The sequence below is a fragment of the Lolium perenne genome, chromosome 7 (genome assembly GCF_019359855.2).
Source record: "Lolium perenne isolate Kyuss_39 chromosome 7, Kyuss_2.0, whole genome shotgun sequence".
NCBI lineage: Eukaryota > Viridiplantae > Streptophyta > Magnoliopsida > Poales > Poaceae > Lolium > Lolium perenne.
Window position 1 is genome coordinate 173357189 of NC_067250.2, and position 24085 is coordinate 173381273.

At 40.1% G+C, this 24085-nt stretch overlaps 2 protein-coding genes across 2 annotated transcripts in view; both read right to left on the reverse strand.

The window, feature by feature from the left end:
• LOC139833761 (uncharacterized) overlaps positions 1–19761 on the reverse strand; it is a 32925-nt gene extending 13164 nt beyond the window's left edge. The window contains exon 1 of the mRNA XM_071824104.1: positions 19713–19761. Within this exon, the coding sequence (XP_071680205.1) occupies positions 19713–19761 (49 nt within the window). The remainder of the gene's footprint in view (positions 1–19712) is intronic.
• A 3263-nt stretch (positions 19762–23024) lies between these two features.
• On the reverse strand, positions 23025–23702 carry LOC127303859 (uncharacterized). Its single transcript, XM_051334568.1, has one exon. The coding sequence runs from the start codon at positions 23700–23702 to the stop codon at positions 23025–23027; it is 678 nt and encodes a 225-aa protein (XP_051190528.1).
• Between the last annotated feature and the right edge of the window lie 383 nt (positions 23703–24085).

A 24085-nucleotide genomic window follows, 5' to 3' on the forward strand; every position in this document is an offset into this window, starting at 1 on the left:
GCTGTAGGCTAAAGGGGATGGTAGGGATTGGATGAGATTGGTCATGTAATAGCATAAGATTGTTAGGGAATAGTGCCTAGTGTCCGTAATTGGTACTTTGATGATATTGTTGCAACTTGTTATGCTTAATGCTTGTCACTAGGGCCCGAGTGCCATGATCTCAGATCTGAACATGTTATTATTTCATCATGATATGTATCGTTTTATGATCTTACCTGCAAGTTGTATACACATGTTGATGTCCGGAACCAAAGGCCCCGAAGTGACAGAAATCGGGACAACCGGAGGGGATGGCGGTGATGTGAGGATCACATGTGTTCACAGAGTGTTAATGCTTTGCTCCGGTACTCTATTAAAAGGAGTACCTTAATATCCAGTAGATTCTCTAGAGGCCCGGCTGCCACCGGCTGGTAGGACAAAAGATGTTGTGCAAGTTTCTCATTGCGAGCACGTACGACTATATATGGAACACATGCCTATGGATTGCTTTGTACTTGGACACCGTTTTATTATTATCTGCAAATGCCCTGCTTTGATTGTTACATGAGTTTCTCTCATCCATGCAACGCCCGTCATCCATCCCTGTGCCTACAGTATTTTAATCCTGCTGTTTACTATAATCACTACTGCTGTCTCTGTTACTCTACTGCTGTTATTTCACTACTGCTACTGCTATAAAACTGTTGCTACTGATAAACTCTTGCGAGCAAGTCTATTTCCAGGTGCAGCTGAATTGACAACTCCGCTGTTAAGGCTTTCAAGTATTCTTTGTCTCCCCTTGTGTCGAATCAATAAATTGGGTTTTACTTCCCGCGAAGACTATTGCGATCCCCTATACTTGTGGGTTATCATCTAGCTACTGCTATGGACCCATAGTCCAGGGGTGAACTACTCACACATCACTCCGGAGGCGACCATGGCGGTGAAGAGTCCTCCGGGAGATGATTCCCCTCTCCGGCAGGGTGTCGGAGGCGATCTCCTGAATCCCCCAAGATGGGATTGGCGGCGGCGGCGTCTCTGGAAGGTTTTCCGTATCGTGGCTCTCGGTACTGGAGTTATTATCGACGAAGGCTTATGTAGGCGGAAGGGTAGGTCAGGGGGCGCCACGAGGGGCCCACACAACAGGGCGACGCGGCCCCAGGCCTGGTCGCGCGGCCCTGGCGTGTCGCTGCCTCGTCGCCCCACTTCGTTTCCCTTTCGGACTTCTGGAAGCTTCGTGGAAAAATAAGATCCTGGGCGTTGATTTCGTCCAATTCCGAGAATATTTCCTTACTAGGATTTCTAAAACCAAAAACAGCAGAAAACAACAACTGGCTCTTCGGCATCTTGTTAATAGGTTAGTGCCGAAAAATGCATAAATATGACATAAAGTATGTATAAAATATGTGTGTATCATCATAAAACAAGCATGGAACATAAGAAATTATCGATACGTTGGAGACGTATCAGCCAGCCAACACGTCACTCACAATCCACAATGTAGTATTATGTGCCTCTCATAATCTACTGACACGCGTACAGCACGCGACCGTTGGGAACCCCAAGTGGAAGGTGTGATGCGTACAGCAGTAAGTTTCCCTCAGTTAGAAACCAAGGTTTATCGAACCAGTAGGAGTCAAGAAGCACGTTGAAGGTTGATGGCGGCGAGATGTAGTGCGGCGCAACACCAGGGATTTCGGCGCCAACGTGGAACCTGCACAACACAAACCAAGTACTTTGCCCCAACGAAACAGCGAGGTTGTCAATCTCACCGGCTTGTTGTAACAAAGGATTAGATGTATAGTGTGGATGATGATTGTTTGCAGAAAACAGTAGAACAGTATTGCAGTAGATTGTATTTCAGTATAGAGAATTGGACCGGGGTCCACAGTTCACTAGAGGTGTCTCTCCCATAAGATAAACAGCATGTTGGGTGAACAAATTACAGTTGGGCAATTGACAAATAAAGAGGGCATGACCATGCACATACATATTATGATGAGTATAGTGAGATTTAATTGGGCATTACGACAAAGTACATAGACCGCTATCCAGCATGCATCTATGCCTAAAAAGTCCACCTTCAGGTTATCATCCGAACCCCCTCCAGTATTAAGTTGAAAACAACAGACAATTGCATTAAGTATTGCGCGTAATGTAATCAATAACTACATCCTCGGACATAGCATCAATGTTTTATCCCTAGTGGCAATAGCACATCCATAATCTTAGAGGTTTCTCTCACTCCCCCAGATTCACGGAGACATGAACCCACTATCGAGCATAAATACTCCCTCTTGGAGTTACTAGCATCAACTTGGCCAGAGCATCTACTAATAACGGAGAGCATGCAAGATCATAAACAGCACATAGATATAAATTGATAATCAACATAACATGGTATTCTCTATTCATCGGATCCCAACAAACACAACATATAGAATTATAGATAGATGATCTTGATCATGTTCGACAGCTCACAAGACCCGACAATTAAGCACAATGGGGAGAAGACAACCATCTAGCTACTGCTATGGACCCATAGTCCAGGGGTAGACTACTCACACATCACTCCGGAGGCGACCATGGCGGCGTAGAGTCCTCCGGGAGATGATTCCCCTCTCCGGCAGGGTGCGGGAGGCGATCTCCTGAATCCCCCGAGATGGGATTGGCGGTGGCGGCGTCTCTGGAAGGTTTTCCGTATCGTGGCTCTCGGTACTGGGGGTTTCGCGACGAAGGCTATTTGTAGGCGGAAGGGCAGGTCGAGGGGCGTCACAAGGGGCCCACACCCTAGGTCGGCGTGGCCAGGGCTTGGGCCGCACCGCCCTATGGTTTGGCCACCTCGTGGCCCCACTTCGTCTCCTCTTCGGTCTTCTGGAAGCTTCGTGGCAAAATAGGACCCTGGGCGTTGATTTCGTCCAATTCCGAGAATATTTCCTTACTAGGATTTCTGAAACCAAAAACAGCAGAAAACAACAACTGGCACTTCGGCATCTTGTTAATAGGTTAGTTCCAGAAAATGCACGAATATGACATAAAGTGTGCATAAAACATGTAGATATCATCAATAATGTGGCATGGAACATAAGAAATTATCGATACGTCGGAGACGTATCAGCATCCCCAAGCTTAGTTTCTGCTCGTCCCGAGCAGGTAAATGATAAACAAAGATAATTTCTGGAGTGACATGCCATCATAACCTTGATCATACTATTTGTAAAGAATATGTAATGAATGCAGCGATCAAAACAATGTAAATGACATGAGTAAACAATGAATCATATAGCAAAGACTTTTCATGAATAGTACTTCAAGACAAGCATCAATAAGTCTTGCATAAGAGTTAACTCATAAAGCAATAATTCAAAGTAAAGGCATTGAAGCAACACAAAGGAAGATGAAGTTTCAGCGGTTGCTTTCAACTTATAACATGTATATCTCATGGATATTGTCAATGTAAAGTAATATAACAAGTGCAATATGCAAGTATGTAGGAATCAATGCACAGTTCACACAAGTGTTTGCTTCTTGAGATGGAGAGAAATAGGTGAACTGACTCATCAATAAAAGTAGAAGAAAGGTCCTTCAAAGAGGAAAACATCGATTGCTATATTTGTGCTAGAGCTTTGATTTTGAAAACAAGAAACAATTTTGTCAACGGTAGTAATAAAGCATATGTATCATGTAAATTATATCTTACAAGTTGCAAGCCTCATGCATAGTATACTAATAGTGCCCGCACCTTGTCCTAATTAGCTTGGACTACCGGGATTATCGCAATGCACATGTTTTAACCAAGTGTCACAAAGGGGTACCTCTATGCCGCCTGTACAAAGGTCTAAGGAGAAAGCTCGCATTGGATTTCTCGCTATTGATTATTCTCAACTTAGACATCCATACCGGGACAACATAGACAACAGATAATGGACTCCTCTTTTATGCATAAGCATGTAGCAACAATTAATTTTCTCATTTGAGATTGAGGATATATGTCCAAAACTGAAACTTCCACCATGGATCATGGCTTTAGTTAGCGGCCCAATGTTCTTCTCTAACAATATGCACGCTCTAACCATAAGGTGGTAGATCGCTCTTACTTCAGACAAGACGAACATGCATAGCTACTCACATGATATTCAACAAAGAGTAGTTGATGGCGTCCCCAGGAACATGGTTATCGCACAACAAGCAACTTAATAAGAGATAAAGTGCATAAGTACATATTCAATACCACAATAGTTTTTAAGCTATTTGTCCCATGAGCTATATATTGTAAAGGTGAAGAATGGAAATTTAAAGGTAGCACTCAAGCAATTTACTTTGGAATGGCGGAGAAATACCATGTAGTAGGTAGGTATGGTGGACACAAATGGCATAGTGGTTGGCTCAAGTATTTTGGATGCATGAGAAGTATTCCTTCTCGATACAAGGTTTAGGCTAGCAAGGCTATTTGAAACAAACACAAGGATGAAACGGTGCAGCAAAACTCACATAAAAGACATATTGAAAACATTATAAGACTCTACACCGTCTTCCTTGTTGTTCAAACTCAATACTAGAAATTATCTAGACCTTAGAGAGACCAAATATGCAAACCAAATTTTAGCATGCTCTATGTATTTCTTCATTAATGGGTGCAAAGTATATGATGCAAGAGCTTAAACATGAGCACAACAATTGCCAAGTATCACATTATCCAAGACATTTTAGCAATTACTACATGTATCATTTTCCAATTCCAACCATATAACAATTTAACGAAGAAGAAACTTCGCCATGAATATTACGAGTAAAGCCTAAGGACATACTTGTCCATATGCTACAGCGGAGCGTGTCTCTCTCCCACACAAAGAATGCTAGGATCCATTTTATTCAAACAAAACAAAAAAAAAAACCGACGCTCCAAGCAAAGCACATAAGATGTGATGGAATAAAAATATAGTTTCAGGGGAGGAACCTGATAATGTTGTCGATGAAGAAGGGGATGCCTTGGGCATCCCCAAGCTTAGACGCTTGAGTCTTCTTGATATATGCAGGGGTGAACCACCGGGGCATCCCCAAGCTTAGAGCTTTCACTCTCCTTGATCATGTTGTATCATCTCCCTCTCTTGATCCTTGAAAACTTCCTCCACACCAAACTTAGAACAACTTATTAGAGGGTTAGTGCACAATCAAAATATACATGTTCAGAGGTGACATAATCATTCTTAACACTTCTGGACATTGCACAAAGCTACTGAAAGTTAATGGAATCAAAATATCCATCGAACATAACAAAACAGGCAATGCGAAATAAAAGGCAGAATCTGTTAAAACAGAACAGTTCGTATTGACAAATTTTATTGAGGCACCAGACTTGCTCAAATGAAAATGCTCAAATTGAATGAAAGTTGCGTACATATCTGAGGATCACTCACGTAAATTGGAATAATTTTCTGAGTTACCTACAGAGAATTTTGCCCAGATTCGTGACAGCAAAGAAATCTGTTTCTGCGCAGTAATCCAAATCTAGTATGAACTTTACTATCAACGACTTTACTTGGCACAACAAAACACTAAACTAAGATAAGGAGAGGTTGCTACAGTAGTAAACAACTTCCAAGATACAAAATAAAACCAAGTACTGTAGTAAAATAAACACATGGGTTATCTCCCAAGAAGTTCTTTCTTTATAGCCATTAAGATGGGCTCAGCAGTTTTAATGATGCACTCGCAAGAAATAGTATTTGAAGCAAAAGAGAGCATCAAGAGGCAAATTCAAAACAAATTTAAACCTAACATGCTTCCTATGAAAAGGAATCTTGTAAATAAACAAGTCAATGAAGAACAAAGTGAATAGCATAGGAAGACAAAACAAGTGTAACTTCAAAAATTTCAGCATATAGAGAGGTATTTTAGTAACATGAAAATTTCTACAACCATATTTTCCTCTCTCATAATAATTTCCAGTAGTATCATGAGCAAACTCAACAATATAACTATCACATAAAGCATTCTTATCATGAGTCTCATGCATAAAATTATTACTCTCCATATAAGCATAATCAATTTTATTAGTTGTAGTGGGAGAAAATTCAACAAAGTGGCTATCATCATATATAGGAGGCATATTGTAATCATAAAAGAAAATTTTCTCCTCAATGCTTGGGGGACTAAAAAGATCATGCTCATCAAAGCCAGCTTCCCCAAGCTTAGAATTTTCCATAGCATTAGCAACAATAGTGTTCAAAGCATTCATATTAATAACATTCCCATTAGCATGCATATAAAGTTCCATGGGTTTTTTAATTCTCTCTTCAAACACATCATGTCCTAATTCAAGATAAAGTTCATAAAGATCTCTCATATTTTTATTGTTTTCCATTATGCTTAACTAGTGAAATAAAAACATGCATGATATTAAGTAAAACAAGTAACTAATTTTTTTTTGTGTGTTTTTGATATAGAGTGCAAGAAAGTAAATAAAGTAAAACTAGCAACTAATTTTTTTTGTATTTTGATTTAGTGCAGCAAACAAAGTAGTAAATAAAACTAAGCAAGACAAAAACAAAGTAAAGAGATTGCGATGTGGAGACTCCCCTTGCAGCGTGTCTTGATCTCCCCGGCAACGGCGCCAGAAATTTAGCTTGACACGCGTACAGCACGCGACCGTTGGGAACCCCAAGTGGAAGGTGTGATGCGTACAGCAGTAAGTTTCCCTCAGTTAGAAACCAAGGTTTATCGAACAAGAAGCACGTTGAAGGTTGATGGCGGCGAGATGTAGTGCGGCGCAACACCAGGGATTCCGGCGCCAACGTGGAACCTGCACAACACAAACTAAGTACTTTGCCCCAACGAAACAGCGAGGTTGTCAATCTCACCGGCTTGCTGTAACAAAGGATTAGATGTATAGTGTGGATGATGATTGTTTGCAGAAAACAGTAGAACAATATTGCAGTAGATTGTATTTCAGTATAGAGAATTGGACCGGGGTCCACAGTTCACTAGAGGTGTCTCTCCCATAAGATAAACAACATGTTGGGTGAACAAATTACAGTTGGGCAATTGACAAATAAAGAGGGCATAACAATGCACATACATATTATGATGAGTATAGTGAGATTTAATTGGGCATTACGACAAAGTACATAGACCGCTATCCAGCATGCATCTATGCCTAAAAAGTCCACCTTCAGGTTATCATCCGAACCCCCTCCAGTATTAAGTTGAAAACAACAGACAATTGCATTAAGTATTGCGCGTAATGTAATCAATAACTACATCCTCGGACATAGCATCAATGTTTTATCCCTAGTGGCAACAACACATCCATAATCTTAGAGGTTTCTCTCACTCCCCCAGATTCACGGAGACATGAACCCACTATCGAGCATAAATACTCCCTCTTGGAGTTACTAGCATCAACTTGGCCAGAGCATCTACTAATAACGGAGAGCATGCAAGATCATAAACAACACATAGATATAAATTGATAATCAACATAACATGGGGTATTCTCTATTCATCGGATCCCAACAAACACAACATATAGAATTACAGATAGATGATCTTGATCATGTTCGGCAGCTCACAAGACCCGACAATTAAGCACAATGGGGAGAAGACAACCATCTAGCTACTGCTATGGACCCATAGTCCAGGGGTAGACTACTCACACATCACTCCGGAGGCGACCATGGCGGCGTAGAGTCCTCCGGGAGATGATTCCCCTCTCCGGCAGGGTGCCGGAGGCGATCTCCTGAATCCCCCGAGATGGGATTGGCGGCGGCGGCGTCTCTGGAAGGTTTTCCGTATCGTGGCTCTCGGTACTGGGGGTTTCGCCACGAAGGCTATTTGTAGGCGGAAGGGCAGGTCGAGGGGCGTCACGAGGGGCCCACACCCTAGGTCGGCGCGGCCAGGGCTTGGGCCGCGCCGCCCTATGGTTTGGCCACCTCGTGGCCCCACTTCGTCTCCTCTTCGGTCTTCTGGAAGCTTCGTGGCAAAATAGGACCCTGGGCGTTGATTTCGTCCAATTCCGAGAATATTTCCTTACTAGGATTTCTGAAACCAAAAACAGCAGAAAACATCAACTGGCACTTCGGCATCTTGTTAATAGGTTAGTTCCAGAAAATGCACGAATATGACATAAAGTGTGCATAAAACATGTAGATATCATCAATAATGTGGCATGGAACATAAGAAATTATCGATACGTCGGAGACGTATCATCTACCACGAAGTTAAATGGTGTCGGGCTTGCCTGCCACCTACTGCGACATCTTTATTTTCCAATATGGGGTCTACCATGATGGAAAACTGTGTGCGACGTGTGCCCATCCGCTGGCCAACAACTTTTGCATGCGACTACGAGTTGTGCCGTCCAAAAATCCGCTAGGTATGGAGGGTGTTTTTGCAGTGCCACCATGTTTACTTAACTTATACATGAAGCATATCAAGTATCTTGGAGGAACAAGCTTACCACAAGAAGGTTGATTTGAGCCAGAAGACACAAGCATGTATGCAAGCAAGCAAAAGGTTGTTACTTAAGATCACAACAACACATTTAACACATATTACTTGCCCAGATCAACATGGAATTGTCCCAAAATATTTCATACAAACACAACCATACTCATGTATAATATAACTAGATATGATGGATTTTATCATCATTTGGACTAGTCTTGACTCAAGATAGCAACTATCACTAGGCATAGCCAGCTACTTCACCAGATCATGCTATTCAAGCACTTCATCTGTGCATCCTCATTTGAGTAACCAAAGAGTTGATCCTATCACTAGAAGATGGCACATGAGATGCTATGCAAACAAGAAAAAGGCAATAGTCATGAATCACAACCTATACCATTAGATCTTTGCACAGGAAAACATAAAAGCTTAACTTATACTTGAGATGTACATATACATCTCTGTATCCCTCCAAGAAAATAATTCATCAACAGTTGATGATCTGTACCAAGTTGGATATCAACAATAGTAGAAGATCATGCTACCAGTAGAGTTACCACTATGAACACTCCAAAGAGACACCATGACGAGCGCAGATTGCACACCGTTGGGGAACCCCAAGAGGAAGGTATGATGACCACAACAGCAGTTTTCCCTCAGTAAGAAACCAATGTTTAATCGACCAGTAGGAGAAATGCGTGACTTCTGAAGGTGTTGCTAGCTGACTTGTGGCAGGGCGCACTACCGGCGTCAGCAACAACGTGGAACCTGCACACAACACAACCAAAATACTTTGCCCCAACTTATAGTGAGGTTATCAATCTCACCGATTTTGCTGAACGCAAAGGATTAAATGTATAGTGTGGAAAAATATGTTTGTTTGCAGTGGAATTAAAGGGAACAGTGCTGGCAGTAAGTAAACAGAACATGATGATTTTATCAGTGTAAAAGAAAGGACCTGGATCCACAGTTCAGTAGAGGTTTCTCTCCATAAAGATAAATAACATGGTGTGTGAACAAATTACAGCTGGGCAATTGACAGAATAAACACCATACATGACAAGATGATTACTATGAGATTCGTTTGGGCATTACAACATAATACATAGACTGTAATCCAACTCCGTCTATGACTAATAATCCACCTTCCGGTTATCATCCGAACCCATTCCAGTACAGTTGCATGCAACAAATTATCGCACTAAGAAATGTGTGTAAAGTAAACAATAGAATTATCCTTAGACAAAACATTGTTGTTTTATCCCTAGTAGTAACAACACATCTACAATCTTAAAAGTTATTTTCAGTCTTCCAGAAAACTAGAGGCATGAACCTACTATCGAGCATAAATACTCCCTCTTGGAGTCACAAGCATTTACTTGGCCAGAGTATCTACTAGCAACAGAGAGCATGCAAGATCACAAATAATATATGACAAGTATATAATCGATCTCAACATAGTATTCAATATTCATCGGATCCCAGCAAACATAACATGTAGCATTACATAAATATGATCCTGATCATGATTGGCAGCTCACAAGATCTAAACATGAGGCATAAATTGGAGAAGACAACCATCTAGCTACTGCTATGGACCCGTAGTCCAGGGATGAACTACTTCACGCATCACTTTGAAGGCGGGCATGGCGATGTAGAGGCCTCCGGTGATGATCTCCCTCTCTGGCAGGGTGGCGGGAAGAGCTTTAGAACCCTCCCGAGCTAGGGTCTGTGATGGTGGCCGCGATGAAATTTTTCGTGGATGGAGGCTCGGGTATTTAAGTTTTTCCCAAGATCGTGAATAAATAGGCGGAAGGGCGAGGTCGGTGGATGCCTGGGGGTCCCACACCACCCCTTGGCGCGGGCCACCCCCTGGCCGTGCCATGGGTCGGTGTGGCCGCCCTGAGGCGCCCCTCCGTCTCTCCTCCGAACTTCGTCTTCGATACGGTAAAATAAGATCTGCGGCTTTTATTTCGTCCAATTATGAGAATATTTCCTGTACAACTTTTCTGAAATACAAAGCAGCAAAAAACATGGAACTGGCACTGTGGCATCTTGTCAATAGTTTAGTGCCGGAAAATGTATAAAAGTGCAACGAAGTGTAATCAAAACATATATTAATTGGTGTAAAACAAGCATGGAGCTTCAAAAATTATAGATACGTTGGCAACGTATCACACCACAGTAGTAGCGCTAGAGTCAACATCCATCACTAAACCCAACAAGCTCATAAGTAATGCACACCACAGTTTGCAAGTAAGCCAAACTACCAGAAAGCAATATCTTGCGCAGCTGTAATAAAAAAAGAGCTAGGCAACACTTAGTCACTATTTGTATACTCACCTTAATTGAAAATTAAGGTAGAGAATCTAGGCAATTCCTAAACAAAGGCTAAGAGGTAATTCAGGAGTCAACCATATTGCAAATGAACTGCAAAGACACATAAACAACCATAAATCACCACATGTACCAAATCATCCGAGAATAATCTCAGATACATACCAATAGTTAACTGATGAAATTGTTATTCAAGTTTGGTTAACTGAACTTGGCAGTAAGGGAGACAACTAGTTACAACTAGAGCACATAGATCAAGCGTATGAACTAAATATAGTTCATCAGAGTAACAATGAACCAAAGAAATCGATGACCTCCACATCTATCCATGACAAAGAGAGGATGGAAGAGAGAGAGAGATAAGACAAGCGAGAGAGAAGTTTCACTTGCGCCTGGGATCTACCGTTGTGGCATGCTGGAGCAATTCCTACAAGGCCACGATAATGCAAACATGAGTAAGAAACCAACATCCGTCATCACCACATGGACATGAGGAGCACCAAAGTGCTCGAACCCATGCCGAGCTACACCAGCTTGAGGAACACGTCCACGACCAGCTAAGCACTGGATAATCAAACAAGGAGGCGACATAGCACCATGGAGGGACACCGACCAAAACCCTAACATTGGAAGGGATGAACATGGAGGCACGCAGGAGAGAGTGATTGTTGAATCGATTTGGGAAGGACAAACTATATGTCAATGGAGATTCGCCTGTGACCAACAACGACGACTATTTTGGTTGGAGCTGGCCAGAATCGAGGGACGACGGCGGAGGTGACTGATACGTCTCCGACGTATCGATAATTTCTTATGTTCCATGCCACATTATTGATGTTATCTACATGTTTTATGCACACTTTATGTCATATTCGTGCATTTTCTGGAACTAACCTATTAACAAGATGCCGAAGTGCCGATTCTTTGTTTTCTGCTGTTTTTGGTTTCAGAAATCCTAGTAAGGAAATATTCTCGGAATTGGACGAAATCAAAGCCCAGGGGCCTATTTTCTCACGAAGCTTCCAGAAGTCCGAAGGAGAGACGAAGAGGGGCCACGGAGGGGCCACACCATAGGGCGGCGCGGCCCCCCTTGGCCGCGCCGGCACGTGGTGTGGGGCCCCCGTGCCGCCTCTTGACCTGCCCTTCCGCCTATAAAAAGTCTCCGTGACGAAACCCCCGATGCAGAGAGCCACGATACGGAAAACCTTCCCGGAGACGCCGCCGCCGCCGATCCCATCTCGGGGGATCCAGGAGATCGCCTCCGGCACCCTGCCGGAGAGGGGAATCATCTCCCGGAGGACTCTACGCCGCCATGGTCGCCTCCGGTGTGATGTGTGAGTAGTCTACCCCTGGACTATGGGTCCATAGCAGTAGCTAGATGGTTGTCTTCTCCCCATTGTGCTATCATTGTCGGATCTTGTGAGCTGCCTAACATGATCAAGATCATCTATCTGTAATTCTATATGTTGCGTTTGTTGGGATCCGATGAATAGAGAATACTTGTTATGTTGATTATCAAAGTTATATCTATGTGTTGTTTATGATCTTGCATGCTCTCCGTTATTAGTAGATGCTCTGGCCAAGTTGATGCTAGTAACTCCAAGAGGGAGTATTTATGCTCGATAGTGGGTTCATGTCTCCGTGAATCTGGAGGGGTGACAAGAACCTCTAAGGTTATGGATGTGCTGTTGCCACTAGGGATAAAACATTAGTGATATGTTCAAGTATGTAGTCACTAGTTACATTACGCGCAATACTTAATGCAATTGTCTGTTGTTAGCAACTTAATACTGGAGGGGGGTCGGATGATAACCTGAAGGTGGACTTTTTAGGCATAGATGCAGTTGGATGACGGTCTATGTACTTTGTCGTAATGCCCAGTTAAATCTCACTATACTCATCATGATATGTATGTGCATGGTCATGCTCTCTTTATTTGTCAATTGCCCAACTGTAATTTGTTCACCCAACATGCTGTTCGTCTTATGGGAGAGACACCTCTAGTGAACTGTGGACCCCGGTCCAATTCTCTTTACTGAAATACAATCTACTGCAATACTTGTTCTACTATTTTCTGCAAACAATCATCTTCCACACAATACGGTTAACTCTTTGTTACAGCAAGCCGGTGAGATTGACAACCTCACTGTTTCGTTGGGGCAAAGTACTTTGGTTGTGTTGTGCAGGTTCCACGTTGGCGCCGGAATCACTGGTGTTGCGCCGCACTACATCTCGCCGCCATCAACCTTCAACGTGCTTCTTGACTCCTACTGGTCCGATTAAACCTTGGTTTCTTACTGAGGGAAACTTGCCGCTGTGCGCATCACACCTTCCTCTTGGGGTTCCCAACGGACGTGCCAACCACACGCATCAAGCAAATTTCTGGCGCCGTTGCCGGGGACTGAAGAAAAGTTGCACCATAGAGATTTCTAACTCCCTCGTCAACTACGCACCAGCAAGTAAATTTCTGGCGCCGTTGCCGGGGAGATCAAGACACGCTGCAAGGGGAGTCTCCACTTCTCAATCTCTTTACTTTGTTTTTGTCTTGCTTAGTTTTATTTACTACTTTGTTTGCTGCACTAAATCAAAATACAAAAAAATTAGTTGCTAGTTTTACTTTATTTGCTATCTTGTTTGCTATATCTAAAACACAAAAAAATTAGTTTACTTGCATTTACTTTATCTAGTTTGCTTTATTTACTACTACTAAAATGAGTAATCCTGAAGTTGAAGTTCGCACGTTTAAGCAACGAGGGGGAGAATGTTTGAGAGATGCTTGGTATAGAATTAGCGATGCTCATAATAGATGCACTAAGAAGCACTCCACCATTATTTTACTCAGGAATTTTTATGTTGGTATTTCTAGCTGGAATAGATATGTTCTTGATAGTCTCGCAAAAGGTGACTTCCTAAGTACTCCTGCATTAGAAGCTAGTTGCATTATTGAGAGCTTATTTGGAATACCCCCTGTTGATAAAGTTAAAACTGAAATCTCTCTTGAAGATGTTATGAAAAAATTGGAAACCATAGAGAAAAATTTTCCAAGTACTGAAGCTAAATTGAAAATATTACTTGATAAAACTGATGAACTAGATAAATCCTTAGGAGGAATTGATGAAAGAATTAGTGTCCTAGGAACTAATGCTGTCCATGATGATCAAATCAATAGGATTGACGAACTTGAAAAAGCTATGGGAACCTTGGGTTCAACATTTTCTTCTCTTAAATATAAGGAGAAAGCTTATGTGGGTAAGGAGCAAAAGTTTATGTATGTCTCTAAAGTGCCTAGACCAAAGAAGTATTATTATAGGCCTAAAATTGACAAAGCCCTTAGTACCACTATGGATGGGGGAGCTCATGATAACAATGCACCATCTCTCGATAATACTTGATACACACTTTCTGCGCCTAGCTGAAAGGCGTTAAAGAAAAGCGCTTATGGGAGACAACCCATGTTTTTACCTACAGTACTTTGTTTTTATTTTGTGTCTTGGAAGTTGTTTACTACTGTAGCAACCTCTCCTTATCTTAGTTTTGTGTTTTGTTGTGCCAAGTTAAGCCGTTGATAGAAAAGTAAGTACTAGATTTGGATTACTGCACAGTTCCAGATTTCTTTGCTGTCACGAATCTGAGTCCACCTCCCTGTAGGTAGCTCAGAAAATTAAGCCAATTTACGTGCATGATCCTCAGATATGTACGCAACTTTCATTCAATTTGAGAATTTTCATTTGAGCAAGTCTGGTGCCATTTTAAAATTCGTCAATACGAACTGTTCTGTTTTGACAGATTCTGCCTTTTATTTCGCATTGCCTCTTTCGCTATGTTGGATGAATTTCTTTGATCCATTAATGTCCAGTAGCATTATGCAATGTCCAGAAGTGTTAAGAATGATTGTGTCACCTCTGAATATGTCAATTTATATTGTGCACTAACCCTCTAATGAGTTGTTTCGAGTTTGGTGTGGAGGAAGTTTTCAAGGATCAAGAGAGGAGTATGATGCAACATGATCAAGGAGAGTGGAAGCTCTAAGCTTGGGGATGCACCCGGTGGTTCACCCCTGCATATTCTAAGAAGACTCAAGCGTCTAAGCTTGGGGATGCCCAAGGCATCCCCTTCTTCATCGACAACATTATCAGGTTCCTCCCCTGAAACTATATTTTTATTCCATCACATCTTATGTGCTTTGTCTTGGAGCGTCGGTTTGTTTTTGTTTTTTGTTTTGTTTGAATAAAATGGATCCTAGCATTCACTTTATGGGAGAGAGACACGCTCCGCTGTAGCATATGGACAAGTATGTCCTTGGTTTCTACTCATAGTATTCATGGCGAAGTTTCTCCTTCGTTAAATTGTTATATGGTTGGAATTGGAAAATGATACATGTAGTAATTGCTATAAATGTCTTGGGTAATGTGATACTTGGCAATTGTTGTGCTCATGATTAAGCTCTTGCATCATATGCTTTGCACCCATTAATGAAGAAATACATAGAGCATGCTAAAATTTGGTTTGCATATTTGGTTTCTCTAAGGTCTAGATAATTTCTAGTTTTGAGTTTGAACAACAAGGAAGACGGTGTAGAGTCTTATAATGTTTTCAATATGTCTTTTATGTGAGTTTTGCTGCACCGGTTCATCCTTGTGTTTGTTTCAAATAAGCCTTGCTAGCCTAAACCTTGTATCGAGAGGGAATACTTCTCATGCATCCAAAATACTTGAGCCAACCACTATGCCATTTGTGTCCACCATACCTACCTATACTACATGGTATTTTTCCGCCATTCCAAAGTAAATTGCTTGAGTGCTACCTTTAAAATTCCATCATTCACCTTTGCAATATATAGCTCATGGGACAAATAGCTTAAAAACTATTGTGGTATTGAATATGTAATTATGCACTTTATCTCTTATTAAGTTGCTTGTTGTGCGATAACCATGTTCACTGAGGACGCCATCAACTTTTCATTGTTGAATTTCATGTGAGTTGCTATGCATGTCCGTCTTGTCTGAAGTAAGAGAGATCTACCACCATATGGTTAAGCATGCATATGTTAGAGAAGAACATTGGGCCGCTAACTAAAGCCATGCTCCATGGTGGAAGTTTCAGATTTTGGACAACAATCCTCAAATCTCAAATGAGAAAATTATTAATTGTTGGTATATGCTTATGCATAAAAGAGGAGTCCATTATCTGTTGTCTATGTTGTCCTGGTATGGATGTCTAAGTTGAAGAATAATCAATAGCGAGAAATCCAATGCGAGCTTTCTCCTTAGACCTTTGTACAGGCGGCATAGAGGTACCCCTTTGTGACACTTGGTAAAAACAATGCATTGTGATGATCCGGTAGTCCAAGCTAATTAGGACAAGGTGCGGGCACTATTAGTACACTATGCATGAGGCTTGCAACTTATAAGATATAATTTACATGATGCATATGCTTTATTACTACCGTTGACAAAATTGTTTCATGTTTTCAAAATCAAAGCTCTAGCACAAATATAGCAATCGATGCTTTTCCTCTATGGAGGACTATTCTTTTACTTTCAATGTTGAGTCAGTTCACCTATCTCTCTCCACCTCAAGAAGCAAACACTTGTGTGAACTGTGCATTGATTCCTACATATTTGCTTATTGCACTTATTATATTACTCTATGTTGACAATATCCATGAGATATACATGTTACAAGTTGAAAGCAACCGCTGAAACTTAATCTTCTTTTGTGTTGCTTCAATGCCTTTACTTTGAATTATTGCTTTATGAGTTAACTCTTATGCAAGACTTATTGATGCTTGTCTTGAAGTGCTATTCATGAAAAGTCTTTGCTATATGATTCACTTGTTTACTCATGTCATATACATTGTTTTGATCGCTGCATTCATTACATATGCTTTACAAATAGTATGATCAAGATTATGATGGCATGTCACTCCGAGAAATTATACGTGTTATCGTTTTACCTGCTCGGGACGAGCAGAACTAAGCTTAGGGATGCTGATACGTCTCCGACGTATCGATAATTTCTTATGTTCCATGCCACATTATTGATGTTATCTACATGTTTTATGCACACTTTATGTCATATTCGTGCATTTTACGGAACTAACCTATTAACAAGATGCCGAAGTGCCGATTCTTTGTTTTACGCTATTTTTGGTTTCAGAAATCCTAGTAAGGAAATATTCTCGGAATTGGACGAAATCAAAGCCCAGGGGCCTATTTTCTCACGAAGCTTCCGAAGCCCGAAGGAGAGACGAAGAGGGGCCACGGAGGGCCACACCATAGGGCGGCGCGGCCCCCTTGGCCGCGCCGGCCTGTGGTGTGGGGCCCCGTGCCGCCTCTTGACCTGCCCTTCCGCCTATAAAAAGTCTCCGTGACGAAACCCCCGCACCGAGAGCCACGATACGGAAAACCTTCCGGAGACGCCGCCGCCGCCGATCCCATCTCGGGGGATCCAGAGATCGCCTCCGGCACCTGCCGGAGAGGGGAATCATCTCCCCGGAGGACTCTACGCCGCCATGGTCGCCTCCGGTGTGATGTGTGAGTAGTCTACCCCCTGGACTATGGGTCCATAGCAGTAGCTAGATGGTTGTCTTCTCCCCATTGTGCTATCATTGTCGGATCTTGTGAGCTGCCTAACATGATCAAGATCATCAATAAGTAATTCTATATGTTGCGTTTGTTGGGATCAGATTAATAGAGAATACTTGTTATGTTGATTATCAAAGTTATATCTATGTGTTGTTTATGATCTTGCATGCTCTCCGTTAATAGTAGATGCTCTGGCCAAGTTGATGCTAGTAACTCCAAGATGGACTATTTATGCTCGATAGTGGGTTCATGTCTCCGTGAATATGGATGGGTGACAAGAACCTCTAAGGTTATGGATGTGCTGTTGCCACTAGGGATAAAACATTAGTGCTATGTTCAAGGATGTAGTCACTAGTTACATTACGCGCAATACTTAATGCAATTGTCTGTTGTTAGCAACTTAATACTGGAGGGGGTTCGGATGATAACCTGAAGGTGGACTTTTTAGGCATAGATGCAGTTGGATGACGGTCTATGTACTTTGTCGTAATGCCCAGTTAAATCTCACTATACTCATCATGATATGTATGTGCATGGTCATGCTCTCTTTATTTGTCAATTGCCCAACTGTAATTTGTTCACCCAACATGCTGTTCGTCTTATGGGAGAGACACCTCTAGTGAACTGTGGACCCCGGTCCAATTCTCTTTCTTGAAATACAATCTCTTGCAATACTTGTTCTACTGTTTTCTGCAAACAATCATCTTCCACACAATACGGTTAACTCTTTGTTACAGCAAGCCGGTGAGATTGACAACCTCACTGTTTCGTTGGGGCAAAGTACTTTGGTTGTGTTGTGCAGGTTCCACGTTGGCGCCGGAATCACTGGTGTTGCGCCGCACTACATCTCGCCGCCATCAACCTTCAACGTGCTTCTTGACTCCTACTGGTCCGATTAAACCTTGGTTTCTTACTGAGGGAAACTTGCCGCTGTGCGCATCACACCTTCCTCTTGGGGTTCCCAACGGACGTGCCAACCACACGCATCAGTGACACAATTGCTGGAGCGTTAGGGTGAGGAGAAAGGGGATAAATTTTAATACCTTTAGATAAGTAAGGAGTGTCAAACCCACGAGGAGCCAAAGGACATAATTCACTAGCTTGACAAAGTAAACGGTAAACGATGCAAGGTTTTTGATATTTTGTTATATAAGTTCCCGGAAGGTAAAACACAAAAAAGTTAAAATGCAAGTAACAAAGTAAAAAAACTCTTTAAGAGAAAGCCAAACTCTCTATGCAACAAGAGGACAACTTTGGTGTGCACTTATGTGGGTCAAACGTTCCCGAGGACAACATTGATTATCCAGCACATAGATTCTATATGAGCATGGAGATTATATTTTTCAAGTTTTATTCATATTTGGATGGAGCCTAAGATAGGTGCATTCGTCTACAATTACACCCCTAGTGATTGATCCCAATGGCACATATGTGCGCAATCAAGAGAGTATTAGGACATAAATCCAACCAGTGTGATCAAGAATCCCCTATTGCAAGTATACAAGTTGGAATATGGTTGATGTCAACTCTAACTATCCCTACTCTCTTCCCCACTGTAAGGTGCATCCCTATGAGCCCATATAGGTGAAGTAACATGTTATCTATGTTTACATATTACCATCATAGAAACACAAAAAGTACAAAACTTGATCAAATACTCACAGCATATATTTTATAGAAATCATGGCTAAGTCATACAATACCTTCACGAACATGCGGGGCTCCTCACAACGTTGAAACATGCACATGATCTGTGGTATATATGGATTACAAGACAATCTGAAAATATAAATTCACCAAAAAACAATCTCAATAGCCAACTAGACTCATGCACAAGACACCACAAAGATGTTCTAGGATTTTGGTCTACACAAACTAAGAGGGGGATAAAGTCGATCACGACAATGGAGATGGTGCTAATGTTGATGGTGGTGATGGAGACTGTCCTCCTAACATCGAGGAGGCTATGGTGGAGGAGGAGATGTGCCTGGAGGTGATCAGGCCAACGATCCCCCTTTGAGCTCTCCTCCGTCGGCACTCTACGCAGCTTCCGAACTCTTATCTGCCACGTAGCACCACCTTCCTCTGTGAGAAAAAAATCTCCAAAGATATTTTTAGTAGGTTTTTGGTCGCAACGAAGATGATGGCGGTGGAACCAACGACATCCAAGGCTTGACGCGCCAGCTTGTAGGGTCCTCGGGGTCCTACTTTATCTCGTTGGATTCGTATAGCAATTTTCTAGCTGACATCGTTGGTCTAGCTCCTTTTTAAGTCCTCAGCTCCCTAAAAGTTAAATAAACATAAGGTTTTCTGCTGCCGTCGCTTGCGCTCGCCCTTCCGAGGTCGAGCCAAGAAACTTGCCAGCCAGCGCGTAGATTCCGGCAAGGTCGAGCTCGTTCTTGAGCCGCATCACCACGCCTGCCACACTAGTGGAGACAGGGTCTTCCGTTCCGGCCCGTAACGGGTTTTAGTCCCGGTTGACCAACCGGGACTATCCAGGCGGGACTAACGGCGAACCCTTTAGTCCCAGCTCGGTTACTAGCCGGGACAAATGGCCCTCCACGTGGCTACGATACAGCGTTTGGACTGGAGGATATTTAGTCCCGGCTCGTAAGCACAACCGAGACTAATTATTATTTTTCAATTTTTTTTCATTTTCTAATTTTTTTTCCATTTTTCTAATTGTTTGACTCGTTACTGTCTCACTTGGACCATTTTTTTAACACTAATTAAATTTAATATGTAGTCAAATTCTAGACTTGTTCACATCTCGGTCTCCCATCCTCGCACTACTCCACCCTCAACATGCTTAACTCCTCGGTTCTTTCGTGTTGTGCTCCAGCGAATGTGATTGTACCTTGTTGTAAATACTACCATATCAATTCTATTAACTCTTATACCATTGTGTCACATTTCTGTCTTTTTTGAAACAAAAAACAATTATGTAAGTAAACAATAATGAATAAGATAATAATACTGAATTCCAGTGAAAATAAAATCAGTAATAAAACTATTCGGAAATACTTTTGTACACCCACGCATGGGTGTGGGTGTTTCCATCACCGTTCATTTATTCCTCGAGATTCGTGCCCACCATAGTATATGAAAAGATTCATTTCTCTCTCCTCTTTTTATCCGAATCTCAAAGCACAATGGACGGTGACGGAAACACCCACACCCATACGTGGGTGTACAAAATCCACTCTCTAAAACTATTATTATTATCAAATAATATATAAATTATTCATATAATATGACCAAATAATTAATATCTTCAAATCTGTAAACCGCAATTGGACAAATAATATATCCATTATTATTAAAAAAATATGAGGAATTTGAATATGAAATATTTTTGTTTTTATTCATTTTTAGTTATTATCATCCAATAATATATGCATTATTCATATAATATGACCAAATAATTAATATCTTTAAATCTGTAAACCACAATTGGACAAATAATATATGTATTATTATTAGAAAAATGTGAGGAATTTGAATAAGGAATAATTTTGTTTTAATTCATTTATTATTATTATTATCAAATAATATATGCATTATTCATATAATATGGTCAAATCATTAATATATTTAAATCTGTAAACCGCAATTGGATAAATAATATATGCATTATTATTAGAAAAATGTGACGAATTTGAATATGAAATAATTTTGATTTTATTAATTTTATATTATTATTATCAAATAATATATGCATTATTCATATAATATGGCCAAATAGTAGTATATTTAAATCTGTAAACTGCAATTGGAAAAATAATATATGCATTATTACTAGAAAAATGTGAGGAATTTGGTTATGAAATAATTTTATTTTTATTCATTATTTTTATTATAATCAAATAATATATGCATTATTCGTATAATATGACCATATAACATTAGTATCTTTAAATCCGTAAACCGCAATTAGACAAATAATATATGCATTATTATTAAAAAATGTGAGGAATTTGAATATGAAATAAATTTGTTTTTAATAATTTATTATTATTATTATCAAATAATATATGCATTATTCATATAAGATGGCCAAATAATTAATATATTTAAATCTGTAAACCGCAATTGGACAAATTATATATGCATTATTATTAGGAAAAATGTGAAGAATTTGATTGTGAAATAACTTTGTTTTTATTAATTTTACATTGTTATTATTATTATCACATAATATATGCCTTATTTATATAATATGGCCAAATAATTAATATCTTTAAATCCTTAAACCGTAATTGGGCAAATAATATATGCATTATTATTGAAAAAATGTGAGGAATTTGAATATGAAATAATTTTGTTTTTATTCATTATTATTATTATAAAATAATATATGCATAATTCATATAATATGGTTAAATAATTAATATATTTAAATTTCTAAACTGCAATTCGACAAATAATATATGCATTATTATTAGAAAAATGTGTGGAATTTGATTATGGAATAATTATATTTTTATTCATTTATTATTATGATGATCAAATAATATATGAATTATTCGGATAATATGGCCAAATAATTAATATCTTTAAATTTGTAAACCGCAATTAGACAAATAATATATGCATTATTATTGGAAAAATGTGAGGAATTTGAATATGAAATACATTTGTTTTTATTCATTTATTATTATTACCAAATAGTATATGCATTATTCATATAAAATGGCCAAATAATTAATATATTTAAATCTGTAAACTACAATTGGACAAATAATATATGCATTATTATTAGGAAAATGTAAGAAATTTGAATATGAAATAACTTTGTTTTTATTAATTTTATATTATTATTATCACATAATATATGTCTTATTCATATAATATGGCTAAATAATTAATATCTTCAAATCTGTAAACCGCAATTGGACAAATAATATATGCATTATTATTAGAAAAATGTGAGGAATTTGAATATGAAATAATTTTGTTTTTATTCATTTTTATTATTATTATCAGATAATATATGCATTATTTATATAATATGGTCAAATAATTAATATCTTTAAATTTGTAAACCGCAATTGGACAAAAAAATATATGCATTGTTATCAGATAAATGTGAGGAATTTGAATATGAAATAGTTTTTATTTATTTATTTATTATTATTATTATCATCAAATAATATATGCATTATTCATATAATATGGCCAAATAATTAATATCTTTAAATCTGTAAACCGCAATTGGACAAATAATATATGCATTATTATTAAAAAATGTGCAGAATTTGAATATGAAATAATTTTGTTTCTATTAACTTATTATTATTATTATCAAATAATATATGTATTATTTAGATAATATGCCCAAATAATTAGTATCTTTAAATCTGTAAACTGTAATTTGACAAATAATATATGCATTATATTAGAAAAAATGAGGAATTTGAATATGAAATAATTTTGTTTTCATTCATTTATTATTATTATCAAATAATATATGCATTATTCATATAGTATGGCCAAATAATGTGGAGAACTTGAATACGACATAACTAATATGTGAGGAATGTGTAAACCGCAGTTAGAAAATATGAGGAATTTGAATAACAATAGAAAGATTCGATATATTGAGACGATTCATAGTTCATACAAATATCGAAGACACACACCACACACCACACCACCATCTACTCGTCATCTTTAAACATTGAGATGATCAACATGGTTATTGTAGCCAACTAGTCTCCAATACCTCCTAGCCATCTCGAATCCTAGGCGAGCGTCTAGAGTGGCATAGTGCACTTGCTCGTAACTCAATGGAACATTGGTCCATCCAAAAATCAGTTCTTCTTCTTCCGTGTCGTTCTTCTTCTTGTCCCTCGTCCTCTTCTTCTTCTCAAGTTTTGTCCCAATAGTAGAATTTGTCAGATCATACAGACTCGGAATGAGATTTTTGGTGGGGTTCGGGAGTATCTTTTGTAGGTCGAACGCAGAAGTAATATCAATTCCGTAGGAACTCAGCATTTCCACATCTTTGCCGATAGCCGTGCCGCAGAATCTGATGGTCTTGTCCTGCAAGAAATCCTTGAGAACTTGTGGCACTTCATCAGCCGAACAAATTTGGAAGACCAAATTCTCGGTCGCCACCGAGAGTTGAAGGATGGCTGCGCGCTGATTACCCTCGCGAGGGTTGGTGAACTCGCAGTCCAAGACGACGCACTTGATTTGTGCGGCGTTGAGAAAATCCGTCTTGACGGCACGGATCCACCTCTCCACCCTTGAGGCACAGAGAGTCACCGTGATCTTGAAGTACATCCCTTCGGCCGTGAGGTAGTACACCCGAGATCGAAGAGCCGGGGTGCGTGCGAGGTGCTTCATTGGGGCCAGAGTGTCGACGAGAGAGAGCTTTTTGGGAGAGATGGAGATGTGAAGAGACGTGGCAAATGGTGGAGGAGATGTGAAGCATATAAAGGTGAGGGAGGTGAAGATGAACATGCCAGCCACGGGTGATCAATTCCCGTGGCCGGGCGCCGGAGTCGGCGACCCAAATTCCCGTGGCCGGCCGCGCGTGACGATCGATTTCCGCGCCAGTAATGGCGGCAACGATCGGCTTCCGCGCGTGGGAACAAACGGTTTGACTTCAGTCCCGGCTTGTGTCACCAGTTGGGACGACTAAAGGGGTGCCAGCAGACGCAGTGGGCCGCAGAACCCTTTAGTCCCGTTTTATATCCCAAACCGGAACCAATGGGTGTCGTACGCTT

What these genes read in the sequence shown, in the direction of transcription:
- LOC127303859 (XM_051334568.1), bottom strand. Translation starts at nt 23,702, where the DNA reads ATGAAGCACCTCGCACGCACCCCGGCTCTTCGATCTCGGGTGTACTAC.